The sequence below is a fragment of the Pseudochaenichthys georgianus genome, chromosome 10, assembly GCF_902827115.2.
Source record: "Pseudochaenichthys georgianus chromosome 10, fPseGeo1.2, whole genome shotgun sequence".
NCBI lineage: Eukaryota > Metazoa > Chordata > Actinopteri > Perciformes > Channichthyidae > Pseudochaenichthys > Pseudochaenichthys georgianus.
Window position 1 is genome coordinate 9,352,555 of NC_047512.1, and position 22,347 is coordinate 9,374,901.

General features: G+C 43.6%; 1 protein-coding gene across 2 annotated transcripts in view; it reads right to left on the reverse strand.

Moving 5' to 3' along the window:
* Positions 1-1,423: 1,423 nt before the first annotated feature.
* Positions 1,424-22,347, reverse strand: part of glrbb (glycine receptor, beta b) — a 41,803-nt gene continuing 20,879 nt past the window's right edge. The window contains exons 1-6 of one of the 2 annotated variants that reach the window (XM_071204519.1): positions 20,295-20,786; positions 19,467-19,549; positions 18,834-18,974; positions 16,739-16,891; positions 7,817-8,109; positions 1,424-2,863 (exon numbers count right to left, since the gene is read on the reverse strand). In XM_071204519.1, coding sequence (XP_071060620.1) covers positions 2,567-2,863; positions 7,817-8,109; positions 16,739-16,891; positions 18,834-18,974; positions 19,467-19,549; positions 20,295-20,542 — 1,215 coding nt within the window. In that variant the 5' untranslated portion in view covers positions 20,543-20,786 and the 3' untranslated portion in view covers positions 1,424-2,566. Of the gene's footprint in view, positions 2,864-7,816; positions 8,110-16,738; positions 16,892-18,833; positions 18,975-19,466; positions 19,550-20,294; positions 20,787-22,347 lie in introns of those variants that run through there. The other variant, XM_034092331.2, reaches the window with a different exon arrangement.

The window sequence follows — 22,347 nt, forward strand, 5'->3', positions numbered from 1 at the left end:
CGGAGCAACCAGGAAACCACACCAGTAACCCAGCTCACACTGTCCGCTCCTCGCAGCAGCGAACCGCGCAACGTCCCGCCAACACGGCACCCAGACCCCACGCAGCATGCTCATCTGCTTGTCCTTACTGGTGTCATTTTCTGGTTGCTAACGCCATGGTAACACATAATCACTGATGTTCCGCTGTAACGGTGGTGGACTCATCAGAACAGAGTGGACGAGCTGACCAATCACAGTGGGCTCACAGGGAGGGGGGGGCGGAGCTCCAACAAGCCGTTTAGGACAGAGAGAATATACATACTTTACAGAGATGCTGTATGATAAACCAATGTGAGTTTGGAAAATTGAACAATGTAAATCTATTCTAGTATACAGTACCTCAACAATGGAATTATGATCAGTAGAAAGGGCCGTGACATGGGACCTTTTTTAAATGCAGGCAGTTTAAAGAAAAAGGAACTGCTAACACTGCTAACTGCCTCTTCTAAAGGATTCTGATGTTTGATCATTTAAAGCTGTTTCACCTCTGAAAATATTATTTAATGATGGTTTATGAAGCAAACGGAGCATTTCAGTGCATAATACACACTTTCTGTATTTCAGATTGAAATAGAAATCCGCTTCACACACAGCTGTCACTATATCTGCTTTTCTACCAGGAGTGCATTCTATCTCCTTATTTCATTGAGGAGATATTGATGTGGCCATCGGAGGGCAGTGCAACGCAGAATCTTTCTCATCTGAGATTCAGTTGGATATAAATCAGTCTTCAGACGAGGAGACAATTACACTAATCTGTGAACGCATGTGTGTCTCTTGATGATTCATGTTGCGTCTGTGATTGTAGATACTTGAGCGGAGTTGCAGTTGCAGTCTGACTCCATTTCTGTAGCCGGATTTTAGTAATGACAGACAAAAATCCTTTCCTATGTCTGTAACCATGGCAGCCAGAGAGAGAACAAAAAAAAAGTGTGTGTGTTCGGATTCTGTACTCACAAAAAAACAAGAACCCATATGAATGTATCTTTCCTTAACATGAGCAATCCTGGTCCAATTTGCCTCAAACTCGATTAATATTACCCTGTTGTCACGACATGAGGTCAGCATCCATCTTGCTTCATTAAGCCGCAGACACACTTCATATGAGAAGTCTCGCAATGATAGTCAGGGGGGCATTCTCTGAGCAGGTTTGCATGAATAATAGATGTCTGGTGATGGTTAATTAGGAGAGGTCAAGCCTCGGTAGAAGTAACATCTGTGTTGTTGTGCAGGATAGAAGTCGGCAAAACAAAGGAAGGATGCTGGAGATACAGACCCCAGCTATTGCATACCATTCAGGAGTAGGACACTTTTCTTAATCCCCAGAAAGAAATCACTTTGAGTAATAACAGTCACAACGAGGATTACATTTGTGTTCATTTTTAATGGTGAAAATTCATTTGATAACTTATTATTTCTTCGTAGTAAATTTCACAAAACACATGGTCACAGCTCCCTGGTGACCCATTTACAAACGCTACAGGTGGAGGTGTCAAATATTACATGTGTTGGAAAAGTGGCAGTGTCACATAACCATCTGAACAGGAACGGTGTTTTACATATCCATTTATCTTCTCAAGAGCAAATCATAACAGGAATAATACAATTAAATAAATACTTTATCTATATATTTAGATTCTCTCTTCATATACATGCATTTCTTTTAAACATGCAATGTAATTACAGAGTAACACTTTGAATTGAAGTTTGAATACAATCTAGTAACTTAATAAACGTGCGGGGCCGACTCCCGCTTCTTGGCAAAGGTGAACAAAAATCAAATAGCTATTAATGCTCTTTTATAGATCCGCGCATTTTCTGCCTAGTTGTTAAGCAATCAATCTTTTTGGATTTCACATCAGTTATATCTACAGTCCTGTATTAGCCTTCAAGTATCATCATCAATAAATAAAGTTTCCAATACAATATGCTACATAATCATTTTAGGTAGAGAAAGATTCATTAATAAGATTTTTTTTTATCCACAAACAATTATAGTCATCCATTTTTATGTAAATATAAATGTACTAATAATACAGAAAAGTTTCTTTTTTTGTCGATAGATATTTTGTATGGTTAAGATTCACATTTAGTCTATGAGTGCGTTTACATCATGCGCATCCTGGCTGTGATGCGGAGTTTCCCTGTTATCTGTTGAGCATGTAAACGTCATATCCCGGTTTCAGAAACCTGGATATGCTAGCTGGATTACTCAAATAGAAACCGAATATACCTAAGCTTTTTAACACTGTATCCACGTTGTAAAAGATTGTTTCATAACACGGACCATAGTGGGTAAGGTGAGAACACCTGCTGGCAGAGGATCACAAGCTGGATACTGTAACGATGGACACAGGGATACGAATAGGCAGGTCCTTGTAAATAGCATATCCTCAATACAATAGAAAAAAACTGAAACTCGGGTAATGTGCGCATGTAAACGCACTCAATGTTCACTTTGGAATAAAACTCTTTGAATGTGTTCGAGTGAAGTGGGGGTGGATAATACAAGATGGATTTAAAATATTCACAAGTATACGGACCAGTAGACCACGTTAAAGAAGAGGAAGGAGAAAGGGAAGAGGGCTCGGGCGTACAGGTCCACCCTCTTGGCAGCAGAGGGGATGACTGGTTTCGGGGGAGGAGGTCTTTTCTTTGATTTAGCCTGGCTTTTGGTGAGAGCAGCGGCGATATCGATGGACTTCCCGTAGCAGTCGAAGTTTGACAGCTCAAAGTCCCGCGGGAGCGAGCCCACGATGCTGAAGTCATTGGTCCGCAGGTCTGATTTGGACGTGCACACCTTCTTACAGCGAGTCTCTGCCACCTGGGTGCAGGAGAACAACACGAGGAAAAACCAAAATGATTATAATAATAATAATAATACATGGGACTTTTATAGCGCTTTTCATGAAACTCGAAGACGCTTTGACAGAATTAAGAAAAAAAAAGACGAGAAAAAAAAAAAAAAAAGTATTATTACATTCTGCAGCATTTCATCTAAAATATATAAACCAAGATAAGTAATAATCTCAGGGCGCTGCTGGCGGCCCCTGAGGCAGTGGAACCAGACCAAAGTGGTTTACTACTGACCGAGGGAGCAGTAGACTGGGATTACTGCACATGGAGCCGTGCACTCTGACTTGTGTTTCCTACAATTCTGTATTTTTCTGAAATGTCCTCCTCATCGATTTAATTGTTTCCTCTCTTTTTTCCTGTCTCTCCCCACCAGAGATATTTGTATCCTTATAATGTGCACTGGATGGAGAGATATGTAGATATATGTATAAATATGTACACATACCACCCCAACAGATGGCATTACTGCTGACTGAGATCTTTTGGAGCCAGAGCCAAATGTCTATCTGCTTATTTTCTAGTCAATCTTCAATCTTTCTGTGTGAAGAAAAAAGGTGTTTGAGGGTTGGCAACATTCTTACTTAAAATGTACTGTAAAACCACCCACAAACGACCTTGTGTGAACAACACTATTAATTAGTTTATTTGAAAAGATAGACATGACTATGACGGCCCGTCTACACTACAGGCATCGAAAAATGCTTTCAACGCTTCGCCCATTCATTTGAATGGGGTGACGTAGAAGATTTTGAAACATTACATTACATTACATTTCATTTAGCTGACGCTTTTATCCAAAGCGACTTACAATTACCAATTACAGGGACATTCTCCCTGGAGTAACTGAGGGCTAAGTGCCTTACTCAAGGGCACACTAGTGGTGGTGTTCCAGGCGGGATTTGAACTCAGAACCTTCCGATCTGCAGCCCACCTCACTATCCATTAGACCACCACTACCCGAAACTTCGCCGAACTGCATTGTGGGGAGCATGGCATGGCTTTGCAAGCATCATGAGCATCTATCAGCATCAAAAGTTGAACAATGTTCAACTTTTGAGGCTCGATGCTTGGCATCAGCCAATCAAATCCCGCGTATGCAAATCTGACAGTACAAGCGCTAGCCAATCAAACCGCGTGTATGCTGGGAGAGCCGACGCAGGTCATTTCCTCATATTCAAAAAAATGGAGGGAAAATTCATTATAGCGGTATTGAATCACCCGGTGCTGTATGATCAGTCTCTGTTCATCTACCGGGATACAAACCGGAGGAACCAGGCATGGAGGGAGGAGGCAGAGACAGTGGATGAAACTGGTAGGTTTTCGCCTGTTTGGGGATTTTATATCCAGTTTACTTCGTTTTAACATTGCTATTGCTTTGTATGCCGGGGGCGGGCGGGAGATTCCTGATTGGTTGTTGGTCGCCTTGGGCGCGAGAAATCGCCAAGCCTCAGACACGCCCAGCTTCAAGATTTTTTGATGCCTATAGTGTAGAAGGGCCGTAACGGAGCGTCCACACTACAGCTTCAAAAAAAGCTTGGAGCTGGGCATGTCTGAAGCTTGGGGATTTTATTCAAGCAACGCGACCAACAACCAATCACATGAATCTCCCGCCCCCGACATACAAAGCAAAACCCCCCGGGATTTTATGGGAGCAATATATATATAAACTCCCCAAACAGGCGAAAACCTACCAGTTTCACCCACTGTCTCTGCCACCTCCCTCCATGCCTGGTTCCTCCGGTTTGTATCCCGGTAGGTGAAGAGGGTCTGGTCATACAAAACCGGGTGATTTGCTACAGCGATAGTTAGTTTCTCCTCCAACTTTTTTTGAAATATAGAAATGAACGGCGGGATATCTCTCCCAGTTTAGACGCGGTTTGATTGGCTACGGCTTGAGCTGTCAGATTTTCCGAAACGGGATTTGATTGGCTGGCGCTGGCTACTCCGGTGGAGACGGACCACTATGCTACCCACAATTCAGTTCGGCGAAAAAGCGAGGCAACGTCACGTCACCCCATTCAAAGTGAATGGGCAGATTGAAGCTGTCGATGCTGTCGACGCTGTAGTGTGGACGGGCCGTAAGTGTGAGGGAGAGAAACTCCCTCTGGAGGAAACTGTGGGATTCTAGCCTTTGCAGACCATTTACATCAGGGGTGGGGAACCTCCGGCCCCCGGGCCGTATACGGACCGCGAGACCATTTGGTACGGCCCTCGAGGTAATTTGCCTGTTTTTCCTGACCACAGTCAGGGTCCTTGAACACAACACGAGCCTAACGTGTCATCACGTGGTATATGTCTCGTCTGACAGGGGTGCAGTGCTGATGGAGAGCACCAGAACACGGCTCCGGCACTTCAGATAAGGAGCCATACACATGCCGCAGTTTTTGCGTGGCTGTGTCTTTAGTTGAAAGCCCAGTGGCGATCTGTTCATCTGTCATACTGATCATACAGTCAATAACTTTGTTGTTATTAGCATCTGGTTAGCTAGCTATGCTAACGAATATAAGAATTTTTTCTACAACCAGTGAGGTAAAGAAACATCTCTATAGTATATGATCATTATAGTTATAAAACAAATAAGAGAATAAAGTAAACAGGTATACCATACTATATGACAGTAAAACAAAGTTGTTATTAATAAACAAGAATACAGTTTGAAAGCGGAGTGATTTGTAAAATATCCATAAAGAAAAAGAACATCTGCTTACAATTCTGTTTCATATGGGTGTTGAGAGATGTATCCATAGATCTCTTAATGTTGCTCTCAAAGTGCACCAGATTGATGCTTTTAACTTCAACATTAAAAAAAAAATAGCATGCCCCCGGACCCCCCTAGAGGAGGTTAGGTCCACTCCCAACTTAAATCATGTCCACATGGATAGGAAACTAAATACATTTGCACACATCTTGTGTCCATATCCTTCTGTTTGGGTGGTCATGCCACAACCGTGCACGTGCATGCATACGTGAGTCATGGTGAGATATCTGGATTAAGAGGTTGCTCTTTCTTTGCACGGCATGAAAGAAAGGCCAAATGAATGGGCTGTGATTTTAGTATTTTTAAGCAGAGGTCAATAATTTGTACGGCCCTCGGAGGATGTTGAACAAATTGAAGGTTCCCCACCCCTGATTTGCATGCACAAAAACCTATAACACACTAAAGGAAAGGGAAAACCACAAACAGCATAAAAGGGCCCTTTCTAAAACCAAAAAAAAATGTTGTGTGAATGTGTGATGTATCTGGGACATCACATCCACTCGGCAGATATGATTCATCTAAACTGTGAGGAACATTGAAAGGAGGCTGTTTATGATTATTTGACTTGATTGAAAACAGACTTTGAAAAAAACCCAGTAAAGTAGATGTTTGATCCTGAAGTTTGGACTCAAATCTGATAAATGGACTGTTATTTTAAGAGCGAGGAAATATGTTTGGAGCCACAATTAGATGTACTTTGTGTTTTACAATGCTGCCTAATATGGTTGCTTTCTCATCTTGAGCCTTGTAACTCCTCTACTCCCTCTATGTGCCATCAGAGCAGACAACAAGGAAAAAACGAACAGCAAAAGGATGCAGTTTAATGTCGTCCAACAAAAATCCTTTCATCAACTTCCCAGAAGGCCTGCGGGGTGAACGGGATCTAATCAGAGGTTGGATGCTAACTCACTGAAGTCATTAAGCTCATTAGAGCTTCATTATTTTGATTTGGTTTTGACAAGACAATCCATTAAACCTCAATGGAGTAATGTAATCCTCTCGAACTGAATGCGGTCCGTAGACTCGGAGGTAAATTAATTTCAATTAGGCGTACAATTGGAAGACCCATACAACATGCTGCACGCCTGATGTGCACGTGAGTGTCAGACTTGAGTCGTGACTGAGCTGTGTGTGATGGAGACAATGCCAATTATTAAGGAGTGGAATTCCATGTTTTGCATTTAGATGACATCTCTATGCTTCACTGTTACACGCCTGAGGCTGTTTGATCGGAAATATGTTATTTACTATTGTACTATAGTTGTAGGTTGAAGGTCAAACACAGACTGAGAAAATATGCATTGCACGCTTTCACAAAGCAACAAAAAATATATATTTAAATGTGGGGTGATTGAACTGCAACATCAAGTCCAAGGGGAAATCTTGTATGCTTATGGGTTTGCACGTTATACATAAAGTGAAAGTCAGAATTGCAAGTACTGTCGGAAACCTAAATGCATAATTTGACATTTCCTTTGGCTTCAGTCATACATCATTTTGAATAGTTTGTTTTGTTGTTTTCTTGGTGTGTAAGATTCAACATAAAGTAAAGAACTGTATATAAATGCATACAAGATAATGTCAATATTACAATTACCATATGGGTAGAATGAGCAGTAAAACTATTTTATTTGGGATATTTAGTATATAGTTTGGAAGACACAGCATCATCGTACTATGAATGCTGTCCACATGAGATGTAATGGAGTCAGGGGATTAGCTGTTGACAACAACTGAGAAAGATGACTTTCGATAAAGAGGTAAAATACTTGCTATCTTTTTCTAAGATGATTTCTGTGTCCTTTTCCCCTAATTTTAAGTGAGTGACAGTGTAGATATCGTCAGGAAACAAGGGGAAGTGAGAAAGGGGTAAGACAACTACATAGGTTGCCACCCAAAATATAACCGGGGATTGTTTCAATAATAAAGTAAGCCTGCCCATCAATAGACAAACATAAAACCATTAAACAATTCCAACTTGTGGTCAAATATCAACTGGCCTTTTGCTCCTAATGAATATTAGGAAATAGTGTTTTGAATGGAGAAAGCTGATTCTGCTGATTTCATGTGCACAGTATTTTGTAAGAGTGAAACACACACACACACCTACACACATGTACAAACATCTACACACACACAAGTTATCAAACCAGTTGTACTGACGTGCAAGGTGCTGACATGCAGCGGCGTCCCTCCGGTCCCGTTGACCGCGTTGTTCTTGGCATCGGGGATGTTTCCCAGTGCCTTCTCCTTCACCGCCATCTTGGCCTTCTCCTCTTCGATGCGCTTCGGGCTGTTAAGCATCACTTGAACCACGGCGTACTCCACCAGCGAGGCAAAACCAAACAGCAGGCAAGCGATGAGCCAGATGTCGATGGCCTTGACGTAGGACACTTTGGGCAGCTCCTGAGCCAGGGAGGTGCACTCGGAGGACAGAGAGAGCACCGAGAGGATGCCTTAATGAAGAAGAAGGCAATTAACCTTGTCAGTCAGCAAAGTCAAAGGAAGTTTGATGTGAAGTGGAAATCTAACTTTTCTATTACATCTCGTTTCTGCACTTTACATATCTACTGATCGGATAATAGTAAGTAAACAAGACAATAATATAACTAGGTAGTCGATGTCAAATTCTGGTTTGGTTCCTGATATATTTTCCCAAATTATATTTGGGATCAATTCCTAGCTGTTGTTAATCATGACTGGGTGTAACCATGATTGTCAACATACAACAGCGACATAGGACAGTCCTGAATGTGTCCTCTAGCGGTTTTTATTATGGTGTATCATTGAGCACAAGCATTGCATCGACTTACTACTGGGAGAAAGAAACAGATTCATTTCCTTATCAAAGCACTAAGTACTGAACAATTTAATCTCCCAATATGCAAACAAGCTGTCATCAAATGTTCACACCCACCCAGGGTTACTGTGAACATAAGTGCAATTAGAAATCCATGACCGTTCTTTTACCTCCTTTATTAGCACATATGCAGGAGCTCAGACAGCCCCTAATAGCAGTAATTCCAAATTGTTTTTATCTCTGATAGCTAACAGGATTACAGGTTAGACATCCCCGCTGCACAGCAGCAACATCAGAAATAATTACAACCACTCTCCTCGGATGGTATTATAACCACCAACGACTGCAATCACTGTTCCTGTAGTGAAGCTATAGAGAAATGATAAATACAATAGAAGGGCCGATTGGTTTTGCCTGCAGGCTTCATTATGGTCACTCATCAAGAGCGGGTTCATACAGGGTTCAAGATTTCTAATAAAACTGTTAAAGAGAGTGTTGTCATCCCGGTAGCACGCCTATTATCTATGAAGCGGGAACATGAAAGGTGGCGATACTAAAATAGCTTTGTTTGTCTTTTTCTCCCTATGATACACAGCCTGTACACAATTAACCTGCACTTTGTATCGGACAGAAAAACATATTTTTGATGCAATGGAAAGACAACCTTTGTCGAAAGAAAACACACTCTAAACATGAAAACGTAAAAAACACTCTCAGTTAAATGAACACATATAGTAGACATCCAAAAGGGAACACAAAAAAGGCTAACACACACAGAAGAGAGCAATGCATGAGTGCAGACCCACACCTTAATGTTGACTGACCTGGTCTGATCCCATTTAGAGAGAAGTCAGAGGAGGCTTCCAGGAGGAGGTGGGGTGATGATGGGATGAGAGTGGTGATGTAAAACTGGAGGGAGGGTGGAGAAATGGAGGAGTGGAGTGGGATAACAATGATTATCTTTTCCTTGCAGCGCTGCACACACAGCGGTGCCCGTGTGATGCGGTTTGTTGGTGACACTGACATATTAGGCGCATGAAGTGGAATGGGCATTTTTAAACAAACTGAAGCTTTGTCTGGATGATGATGTTATTTCAGGGTATATGCAGGAATCCTGAAGTCAAATGTAATACCTTTTAAGATCCTTTCCATACATTTTAAGACCTCATCGCAACTTCGAGTTCTAACCGGTTACATTAGCGACACTTTACCTCACATTTACTATATTGATTGTAAGATAGCAAAACTAAACAGAGTGCAGACAGACTGCTGAAGCCTCCTCTCCACATGAACTTCAACCTCTCTGTGAAGGTCAGGTTTAATGCAGTATGCTGCTTTGTTGCTTCTGTGCTCGGTGCTCTTTCGTTCCAGTAAAACCATCAGAAACCATTAGAAACCAGTATTTGACCAATAAAGAAAACAATTGACAAAACTTTGAACTATGAAATATATTAAACTTTGGTGAGCTTCAGCGGGGTCATGCCATATAGGAGCTCCCTCACAAATACCCAGGGGTTAAATTGGGCTGGGGCTGTCCGGGGCTAAGCCCGGCACATAGGACGATGCTCTGACGTCATCACCCTCACACATTGTCATATGTTTACAAAAAAACGATATATATGTTAAGACTTTTCTCGTTCTTAATATAGACTATATTTAGGGTCGATATGTGTTGACCTTACTTTAAAATAGCAGATCTCTGTGACCGGATATAGTTTGGCTTAGACCCCGGCCCCACGAGGACGCATATAGTAAAACGCATACGCAAACGCAAAAAAGTCTTCCGTTCACACGCATTCGATTCATTAACGTGTCCGTTCACACTAGACCGCTGGAAATGCTGGAAACGCTGTAGTACATATGCCAGGCCTGTAAGTGGCGCTGCTGCCGCCACAAAATACACCACAAGCAGCGAAGAAGACCCCGGAGCATGGTTGCCCTTCTGTTTATTCTCCGCGGTGGACGGCGTGTTCTCCTGCTGTATATCTCTCAGGTAGTCCACCAGCAGATAACCCCCCCCCCCCCCCCACAGAGCGGAGCAAGGCAACGAAACTATAGGTTACTTACGTAACCCCAGTCTCAGAGTAACATGAAGTGAGATGTCTCACTATGGGATGCGCCTCATCGCGGAGCAAACAGAAGCATCAATCTCATTACGCCAATCCTGATTGGCTGGTGATCTTGACGTCAGCGTCAGGGAATCCACCCCCTATAAGTAGCTTGCGCCACAACGTATGCGTCATTCAAAATAAGCACCTCTTCTCGCTTCACCATAGCAAGGAGGGCCGTCTGGTGAGACATCTCACTTCATGTTACTCTGAGAACTGAAGTGTCGTTTTGGAAAAGAGCGAGACAAGCTCTGAAAGCTTTCACTCTTTCCGCTGACAAGCGAGCTGAAAAGGGCACCGAGTTCAGGCGTAAACCCAGGAAGAGTATAGTCTGCGCAGGTTGAGCAGGTGCTTTACGAGGACATTTGTCTGCGTAACAGCCTCCTGCTCCGACTGTGCGAGAAGCAGCCAGTCGTCCAGGTAGGTCGCCAGGCGAATGCCCTGTTGTCTCAACGGGGCATTCACGGCTTCCGTACATCGTACAAACACCCTTGGACTGAGAGACAGGCCGAAGGGGAGTACTCTGTATTCATAACAGATCCCCTGAAATGGGAATCTCAAATATTTCCTGTGTGGGTAATATACTGGGATGTGAAAATACGCATCTTTCAGGTCGACTGATGTAAACCAGTCGTCTTGTCACATGAGCCGCAGCAGAGATGTGTGAGTGAGCATTCTGAACTTATATCTTTTTAGATATTTGTTCAGAGCCCTTAAATCAAGTATTGGCCGAATTCCGTTCCCTCCCCGTTTGGGAACGAGGAAATACTTGGAATAAAAGCCGCCCTGACTCTGCTTGGCGGGTACAATAGATATAGCCCTCTTTTCTAGGAGTGAGATAATCTCTCTCTCCAGAATGAGGGCTGACTCTCCTCGGGCCTGCGAGTGCAGAATGCCCGAGAAGCGAGGGGGGGTGACAGCAAACTGGAGTCTGTAGCCCCGTGTTACTGTCTTGAAAACCCAAGCAGATGATGTGAGCATCTCCCACTGCGTGCTCCTTAGAGCCAGTGAGGATGTCACATCTCCTCCTCTCTGAGTCTCTATTTGTTGTGTTATGGGGCCCTCTAGTGTCTGAACACAGTGGTGCCCCTTATCGACAATACCCACCGACACTGCGCATGCGCGTTGCGTCAGTAATCCGCCTTTTGAGAGATGCCGTAGCTGCTCTCAGAGGGGCAACAATTGACGGGCTGTTTATTGGCTTTATTGATTTTCTTTTCATTTTTTGGAGCTGCGCCCTCGGCCTGAAGCCTGGATGCGTCAGCGGCAAATGTTTTATGACAGAAGGATCAACCAATGTGTGACATGTGTTTGTGCGGACTTGAGGATGGTGTTTAGGCATCTCTCGAGGCGGCAGGAACACATTCACGGAGGGGAGAAGGAGGGGCTGTCACGCCGCTCGCTTCTTCTTCCTCGAATGCTGGCCACAATTCTGGGTTGGCTGAGCCTGAGCTGCAGCCGGAACCGGAGAGTTTCTAGGCCAGCCTGCCCTTGTCTCCAGCCTGGGCTGGGGACTCGGGGTGAGCTGCGACCTCTGCGTCTTCGGTGCTTTAAACCGAGCAGAGTTCGAGGCAGCTTGGGCAGAGGACTGCTGCTGCTAGAGCAGCGGCTGGACCCTTCGAGGGAGGCAGAGGTGGAGTGCCTCGTCCTCCCTCTTCTTCGTCTCACACCTCCTTTGCATGGAGGCGAGAGCGGAGCCGACAATTCCCTCGGGAACGATGGGCATATCCAGCACATCCTCCTTTTCCCGGTCTGGGAGAGTGGTGAGGTTGAGCCATCTCACTCTTTCCTGCACCACCATGATCCCAATTGCCTTGCCCGTGGCCTAGACGGCGCAGCGTTGGACACAGAGACAAATGTCCGTGACCGCTGCCATCTCGTCCAGAGTGGCTGCCCCCGGGTTACCCGACAGGTCCTCGCAGAGCTCCGCTTGGTAGGCGGTTAACAGCGAGGACACATTCAGTGTGCTATCGCCCGGGAGAGCAGCTCTCGCCTCAGGCTTTGCAGCCTGAGCCGGTGACATGAAGGTGTCCTCTTCCTGTTCATCCGATTCGGACAGGAGGAACGCCAAGGCGTCCTCTTCTTCGTCCTCCTCGTAGTCCAGCCCGAGGACATCCTCCGCGGGTGAGACCATGGTGAGGTCTAACCGGGAGCCCCAGCTTGGTGGAGCGAGGGAAACCATTCCCGCGTGTCTTGCCGTCACCGGGTCCCGGCCTGCCAGGGCGCGGGATTAAGGTTCTAAGGCCATCGCAGATAGTGAGCCCCAGACCAACACGGAGAGGGGCTAACTCTCTGTGGCGGACGCCCCCGTGTCTTGACTGCCGGCCGGCGAGTCCGTGGACATGGGGGGGGTCCTGTTCCGACAGGCTAGCTTGTCGTGCTAACCGTCGGCGGAGGCTCTTAACGGTGAAGCAGACACAATGTCCGCATGAGCCGGGGTTCGGCGTGTTCCAGCCCGAGGCAGGACGAACAGACCTGGTGTGTGTCTGTCCCCGAGATCTTCAACCCGCAGCCGCAGAGTCGAGCCACCGAGTCCCTGACTCCTCTGGTGTGAGGGAGAGGGGCGTCCATCTTGGTCGCCTCGTGGCGGGGAGAGGACCCGCTCTCGACAGGTGGGACGGGAGAAAAAGATATTACCACCCTGTCCTTAATCCGGAGAAAAGGACGGTGTGGGTCTTTTATTCCCGGAGAATACTGACTGGTGTGGCAGTATGCTCCTTAAATCCTTTCTTCCTCCGTGGAGAAGAGAAAAGAAAAAACTTCCTCGCTACCGTGGTGTCGGTAGAGAGGGAGCGAGCTAGCAACAGGTGTGCTGCTAGTTTGAAAAAATCGGACCTACCTTACTTTCTCGGGTACGAGAAGGGCGAGGTCGATTTTAAATACTAACAGCGTTAGTACTACCGTCTTCCTGCGAAGCAGAAGGAGTAGCCGGCGAGCGCCCGTCGACCGAAATGGGTATTTGGGTTCAGTCTGTGGACTGTGAAGCTTGCCCGGCTACTGTGAGATGTGCTCTGAAGCGAGAAGAGGTGTTTGAATGACGCATGCGTCGTGGCGCAAGCTACTTATAGGGGGTGGATTCCCTGACGCTGACGTCAAGATCACCAGCCAATCAGGATTGGCGTAATGAGATTGATGCTTCTGTTTGCTCCGCGATGAGGCGCATCCCATAGTGAGACATCGAACGGAGTGTTATGAATGAGAACTTAAAATAAGAAGCAGCATTTTATGGCACGCTATGCATGGGGCCACCTTGAGGGGGTTTCCCGACATGTTGTTTCAGTAAATTAAAGGGTGTTTCATGTTGTCGTTGCTGTGGACCTTCTTAATACCTTGGAAAATGTCGTTTAATACTTTTTAATACTTTTTAATAGCCTTAATTTTCGCTAAATTGATTGATCAACTTTTAATACTTTTTAAGACCCTGCGGACACCCTGTATTTTAAATTCTACCATTTTACCCTTTACCCAATACCCTAGTATGCTAACTTTCAGGTTCATATTTGTATTGTGTGCCTCTACTGTGACATGCCTCCATGCTCTAATGTTCAAAAAGCTCTTTATTTTAGCTGGCTGTCTCTGTTGTGATTGGTCAACCGCTGAGAGATGTCTCGCCCCTTAGCCACGAAGTGTGAGTCTTACTTTCTGATGTCATTATATTACAGAAGTAAACAAAGGAGTCCGATTAAGGCGTTTCAGGTTCTATGGTGAACTTTAAGATGTCAGCCTTTGTATTTACATGAACAAAAACCTATGTAACACAATATAGGGAATGCCCTAACAATCGTAATAGGGTTTCTTTAATATCCGTCGACCATTCTGACCAAACAAAGTGTTTAAACCTAGTTTGAGAGTTTCCCATCATGCAGGTGGCAGCTAAGACTTGCCCCATGGCTGTGCCAACAACACATTAAGCAAGAGGGACACCAGCGACAGCTGATCTGTTTCTAGCTCTTGATTTATTCTGTGCATAAACAAGCACTAGCGGTGCCAAAACATTCCCGTATCCTCTCGGGTCTCAGGCTAACGGTCTAGCTGCACCTTCTTCAGGCTGGGCAGGTGTGGCTCATTGGCCACCTGAGCGGTTCCTGGTTCTCTCTCTCCTGAAGAACTCTTGTTACTGATTAATATAATGCTTTATCAGGAACACACATGTCCTTGTACTTGTTCTCTTCTCAAAGTCATGTGCCTGCATATTTTAAGCTTGAGTTAAATAGAGTGGCCACAATTGACTAAATGCTATTTCATGTTGGCAGTGTAGGTCTGTGTTTGAATTTAACTGGCAAAGTGGCTGGATAGAAAATGTAATCCAGTCTGTTGTAGGGATGTATTTATCGCGATATTGAATAATAAAAATAAAATAATTTTTTTTTACTCGGAAAATGTTTCTTTATTATTTAATAAATCTGATTTGTACAGCATTTTAGTAGGATAGCAGTATTTTAAAGTGTCAAAAACAAAGTGACAGTAACAGACTGGAACAAGAAAACCATGTGTTTGTACCTACAGTACTAGTGCTACCAAATAAAGTAGGCATTATCTTTGTGCCACTGCATCTCACAAATAAACAAGGACATTTAATAATCAGACCCTGCAATAAAATAAATCAAGTTTCACTTTAGTTTTTCAAGTAACTCAACTCAAACTCACTAGTCACTCACTCAGCATCATCAGACAGGTTTTTAGGAATATGAGAATGTCCACATTTCCAGGTATTTATAAACTGGGATGTTTGGGCACTTACAATATCCCCTGCTCTGGAAAAAACTCTCTCGCTTGGTACTGATGTTGCTGGGACAGCAGTGGTCGCGTTAACCGGATATTTTATTTAACAATGACGGAAAAATCTGAAAGCAGTCTGTCATTTTGACAGATTAGAACAAACTCGGAACAGCGCCAACGTTTCCCCGCAGCGAGGCTCTGGTGTTATGCCGTGTTATGCATGCCCTCCAAAAGGAAATGATATAGTTTCCAAACCGTACTTTGCCGTACAGATCAATACATGAGGTTTTGCTTTACGCTGTGTGCGCTCCCACGAGGTGCATGCACACACGGCATAACACTGTCCCCCCCTCCGTTGACAGTTCACGAGCGTGCTCTCTCGTGAACTGTTCAGACCCGACGGGTAATAAGGGATTATGACGGACATTTTACGATCCTGTCTGTCAAAATGACGGACAGCGAAAAAGTCTAACGCCACCTCAGTGGGACGGAGAGATATGCTGTGGTCATGGGTGACAGCAGTGGGCGAAACTGTGCATTGTCTCTCCACCACTTCAAAAACAATACAGTTTTTGCCAAGAAGGTGAGGCTTATTGACAGGGCGAGATATAAATATACTGTTGGTACTTGTCAATGTCTCTAGGTGTGTAAATGTAGCCCTGTAAATACGATGTCCTTCTGTTGTTTTATGTTCATGTTGTAACCTACTTGCTGCCATCTTGAAAAAGAGATCGATGATCTCAATGGGACCACCTGGTTAAATAAAGTTTTTTTTTTTTTTAAATCGCGGTAGATTTTGTCAGTCTCACGACGGTATTGGGACGTTTATTTACCGCGATATTCGGTATATCGTTACATCCCTAGTCTGTTGATATTTCAGATTGAATGCATTTATGTTTATGCATTTAGGAATCTGATGTGACCACTTAGATCTGGTAATCAAACCGATCAACCTTGGGTTCTTTTCCATGACTAAAAACTAAGAACTTTTTCACCTCGACAAACCAGTAAAAATGTGCAGTTACTGCGGGCTCGAATTCCCATGTATTTAGACTTGCACTGCCAATAACAACTAAGCTTGCGGTGGGTCCTATCTGTCAATTAAACTTACATTCAGTGATTTATGACATAACGAACAACACTGGCCAAAGTCACCATGCTTGATGGATAAAGTCCATCATGGTGTCAAAGTGATTGATGATGTCACAATGGAGAAGATCGAGGCCGTCATGTCAATGATCCCTTAAACATTTATATTCTACAGAGGGTTCATTTTTATCTATGGATTTTTACAAAAGGGGTTTTCACGCTTTATTTACCTGAATAATCCCCTCCCCTCTTTGGATCTAATATCCAACGTGCACTCAGCCCTGGTTGAGCAGCACAAGGAATATTTACACATCGTGTGTATTGGTAAATGTCAGTGGAAGGTGGTGGAATTGATCAAATAATCCGTACCCAAAGGCACCCTGGCAGCACTCGCATCAGGGTTGATCCAGAAGGACAGCCAGGAGAGGACTACGATGAGCAGCGTCGGGGCGTAAACACCCATCAGGTAGAAGCCAACCTGTCGCCTTAGGGTGAAGATAACCTCCACACAAGTGTAGTACCCTGCATGAGGAAGTAGATAATGGTCAAAAATGATTTAGGTAACTTCAGGTAAAAACAAGCAGATAGGACACAGGCACAATAGGGAATGGGTTAGACAATGACACAAACATTCAGCCTAAAGTTCCTTTAGAAAATAAAATCTGGAATCTGTTTGGATTTTGCATTTCGCTGTTTTGTAATTCTCAATATCTCTTTTGATGGCTTTAATGGCTCATTTTGAGGTAGAAACGGGAACTCGTTGCTCCTGTATTGAAGGAGGGAAGCAGGTGAGAGAAATGGCTCTATCCTGACTTGGTCTATTAAACCTGTATTAGGCATTTAGAGGAAAGGTAGCAGCCAGGTTAAGTCCTTTATCTCATTTTACTCATGTTATCCCAGCAGAAACCAAAGCACAGCTGCGTGCACCATCAGTAAGAGAGGAAACCAAAGAGAATTGAAAGAAAAAGGTCAATGGGCTTAAGGACTTTAACATCATTTCAGCTAACTGTGTTAAAGCTAAGACCTGTTTGAGCACTCCAATTCATAGAATGTCTATTATGTAGGAGGTTTGTCCTCAGCCAGTTCATATTTTAGTGGGTAGAAACATGGTCCCTTAATTTAAGAGGATAGCGATTAAAAGCACTGCATTCATTTCCATTTATAAAATATCTAATCTAACAAACCGATCCATCTCTTCTGGAAATGTGGTTGTCATTAGTCAGGTTTAATGCAGTATGGAATAAGCGTCAGTGCACTTCAGTCCTCCTACGGCAGCGTTGTGTTTCTGCTCTTTGAGGCTGGTCGGTGGGTCCAATGGGACGATGGAGTGGATGGGCTGGAGTAATATTTAACTAGCCCAGGGATCTCTGTGTGAGCCTTATAAAGCATATAAGGGCTGCCTGTGTTGCAGAGCAGGCTCAAACCACTCGTACACAGAGGAGATCTTTGTGTCTAGCCACGTTGCTATGGAAACACGTTAAAAGGCTGAATCATTGCCAGCAGCATGCCTCACAAGTGCAAGAGCACTGAGGTCATACCCGCTCTGTTGGCTGATAGATTTTCCATTTCATCGCAAATGTCGTTTTTTTTACTGACAACGGTCTGAATGTGGCACAGTACCAGGACCCTTTATGTCGTTTTTCTTCTATGTTATTATATGAATACTTGCCCTGCCAGCATCCTGGGAAAAAGGAGTTAAATGTTGTAGTAGTCTGGGTATGTTCATTGTAGCTACATCAAACATCTTGGAAATATCAATGTACATAACATTTAGTGTAGTTTGAGACTGCGTGTGCATACTGCCAATCCAAGACATAGTACAGAAGTCACTGTTGAGACGGACAGGTAAATCCATTTGACTAAGTTGTGGTAGTAACCAAAGACAATGTTTTTGTTGTGTGAGAAAATAAATGCAGTTATCATATTTGTAAATCCTCAAGGATACACACAGTGCATTTCCGGTAGTACCGCTGAATGTAAAACTAGCTTTTGTCTGTTTAAAGGAAAACGTATGTCCCCAGGTGTCAAATCCTAAAATCTATATATATTTTCGAAAGGTACACTGAACTAATGCTGTAGTTTACCCTACTGGTTCTAAATATTTGACGTTGCTGTTAATTTAATCAGTTATGTTAAAAGAGACCTCGCTACTTTTGTTCAGCACTAGTGGTATTTTGAATGATTGAATCTACTTTTTTACATTACATGTCATTTTGTTAGACGCTTTTATCCAAAGTGACTTGCACACATTCAGTACTGTGGACAATCCCCACAGGAGCAATTTGGGGTGAAGTGTCTTGCCCAGGGACACAACGACATGCTGACTGCAGTGGGACTTGAACTCGCTACCCCCTGATTCGAAGTCCATCATACTGAGCCACAGCCTCCCTCCCACTTTTCTGACTGATAAGCAATGTTTGCAGCATCCTGTTTAAAAATGTGTAAGAAAACTGTAGGGCAGTACCTGTTCCTACGTAGAATTTAGTGCAGTTCCCATAGTCAATGTCTTCTTGTGACATATCAAACTGTGGCAGAGCGATTTGGTCCATTTGCACCGGGTCTCCTGTCTGCCACATAAACCGCAGGTTGTCTGTGGTGTAGCCAACTGGATAGAAGATACACAAAGGCACACATTGGTTACACACATGCATCACATATACAGTGCTCGATATGACCACAATATCTGATAACAGTTATATACAATAGAGTACAAAAACGGAATGCACAGCAGGCGGGTTAGCCATTAGAGGGGAATCGCTTTAAGTTATTTTGCTCATTCAAGTCTGAACTGCTTTGTAAACAAGATGCTATAACCACAGTCAAGCTCAATTAACTGCGAGACGTTCACAGCAGCCTTAAAATATGATGATTTATTCTACTTCTCACAGTGTTCGCCATGGAAAATGGCTTCTAAACACAAGCAAAAAGCTTTCATTTACCCCAAAACAACTTTTTTTTAAAAATAAAAACTACAAATATATTCCCAACTCATTAATACTGCATTTTCCAAAAGTCAACAAGCAGTAATCATATTTACAGAGCACATATGGGGTTTGGGATTAATGATTTAAGTTGGTGCTATTTCAGTAAAACTCACAGCTTTCAAGTTGCATCTTACACCTCTGGGTGTCCATAGGGAACAAAGTCAGATCCAGCGGACAGGAGAGGGTGACCGACAACCTGAAAAGAGAAAGGTAATTGTTGGCAGGGTCGGCTCTAGAACAAATCGAATGGGGGGGCAATCATTTACCAAGGGGGGGGCACACACTGCCGTCAACAACCAACACACAAACACCAACGCAACTTCAATTTCAAAAAACATGCTGTAAAGTCTATTGTTTTTCACACACATTGCAGGGTGTAGTGCTATTTTCTAGCGCACCTATGACTTGTGAATGCATGCACGGTTGTGGCACGACCACCAAAACAGAAACATATGGACATAGGCCACCATATAAAAAATGTGCAAATGTATTTAGTATCCTATCCATGTGAACATGTTTTAGGTGGGGGTGGACCTCCTCTAGGAGGGTCCGGGGGCATGCTCCCCTGGGAAGATTATTTTTAAAATATTGAAGTTAAAAGCATCAATCTGGTGCACTTTGAGAGCAAAATGAAGAGATCTATGGTTAGCCTACATTTCTCAGCATCCATATGAAACAGAACTGTACACAGATTTACTTTTTCTTTATGGATATTTTACTAATCACTCCCCTTTTAAACTGTATTATTGTGTTACTGTCCTATAGTATTTCATACCCGTTTTTCATTTATTTTCTTATTTTTTAATAACTATATAGGCTAATGATCATATAAATGTGTTCCTCGCAAATACTTGTTTACATAAATGGTGACCAAACCGTTTGAGACCCACTGAGATAACTTACACTAAAGTGAACTATCTAAACACTGAGAGAGTCCTTACCTCACTGAGCTGAGGTTATACGATCCTCTCAGTCTGACAGGAGAGGACTCTCCTCCACCTTGGTGTAGAAACAGCTCTTTATATCCGTTAGCATAGCTAGCTAACCAGATGCTAACAACAACATTCCACGTTCCCGCTCGCGCACTCACAAAATGCGATTGTGCCCCACACACACACACACACAGAGCCGAGGTTGAATGAAACACAGAGACCCAGAAGTAGGCTACTTGTACTGTACTGTATATCATAGTATTTTCGATGGCTTTACTGTATAATCAGTGTAACAGATGAACAGATCGCCACGGGGCTTTCATCTAAACACACAGCCACGTAATGATAACAAAACAAAGGTCGGGGGTCATTGGTCAAGCAACACACCAATCAGAGAGCAGCAGTGAGCACACCTCAGGCTGTTTTATATTTGTATTCTTTATTTCTGATGTATTTCACACAAAAAACCTTTAGTGGAAACGTTTTCACTTGTATGATTAAAAAAAAAAACCCGGCAAAGTGGCAAGGCTTGCCCACCCTGCTGGGGGGGCACAGTGACTCATTTGAGGGGGGCATGGCCCGCGAATGACCCCCCATGACGCCGACCCTGATTGTTGGGGAAATATTTTCCAAGGCCCATGACTTTGACCCAGTTTATCAGTTCAAACTGTCCTGACTGAGCACACGCACCTGTAACCTTGGCTGCTGTGCTCTCAGTGAGAGCACAGCAGCCAAGGTTACAGGTCAAATGAGTCACTGTGCCCCCCCAGCAGGGTGGGCAAGCCTTGCCACTTTGCCGGGTCTTCCTGTTCCTGCCTAGTTGGCGTCAGCTGATAGAGGTGTTATCATTCTATCTTGTTATGCTCAATGTTGATTATTCTCTCTGAACTAGCTAAATACACGGGTCTGGGGTAGAGTTCTTCAGATTTGACGTGGCAACTCTACCGTGAAGTCAGAACCTCTGGCTCTTGGATTTGTGAATTCCCCAACCGAAGCTCCAAATAAACCATCAGTGTTTGACATCAAAGCTCCAGCTCTCCTCGTGTCTCTCGGAGTCCCGACTCTCCATTGCTACAGAAGTTTCCCTTTCAGTAATAATGTTTTTCATTATGCTGTGCTTTTGTTGCTCTGTTTTATCCTCTTACACTCAAACAAGCCTTTTTTTGCATGACACTAGTATGACCTTAAAGTTTACTAGGATTTCAAAGTTCACCCTCATGTGGCCTTTGCTTAAACATGTGTTACACTCAAAAGTATCGACAACTTCACAAGGATCATCTGAGGATTGAAACACAGAAAAATGGCTGTTTACCGAACTAGTTAGCATTTAGCTCATCAGAATATAAAATGCTTTTCCACCAAATGATATTCAACACTCTCATTATATTTTTATAATTTCACTCTTCGAGCCCAAAGCCTCAATGATTATTTACCCAGAAGGAAAACAAAAAAAACAACACAGCAATCCAAGCAAATATGCTAAACAAACCTTCCCTAACTGATTCAGATGCATACAACACTAAAATAATCAGTGTTCATTTGCAGGGCATTAAGGAATCAAATGATGGATTTAAATCACCACATTAAAGTCTCAAGGTAAGTCTAGCGAACACATACAGCATTTAAAGCATTGGCATGCTTTTCACTGAGTTTGATTATAGCATCATATTGCCATTTAGTCATAGTGGGGTATTATTTCTTTTTGCCCTACCCAATAAGTCTTGAGTGGCACATCCATTCTTGTTATTTCTCTAAGTGGACTTTCACTGCTGTTATGACGGTGTTTATCTCATCCACATTTTTAACATTATCATAGCTATGTAGGGATAGGACATTCTTGATCCCACCATTTAAGCTGATGTAGTCGATTAGGTCTTAGGAAATAACCAGGCCATAGAACATACCAGACATAATTCAAACATCTGAGATGTGGGTTGCAAAAAAAGATACTGCAACTCCCTCCTGGCTGGTCTACCTGCATGTGCCATCCGACCTCTGCAGCTCATCCAGAATGCAGCGGCTCGTCTGGTCTTCAACCTTCCTAAATGTTCCCACACCACTC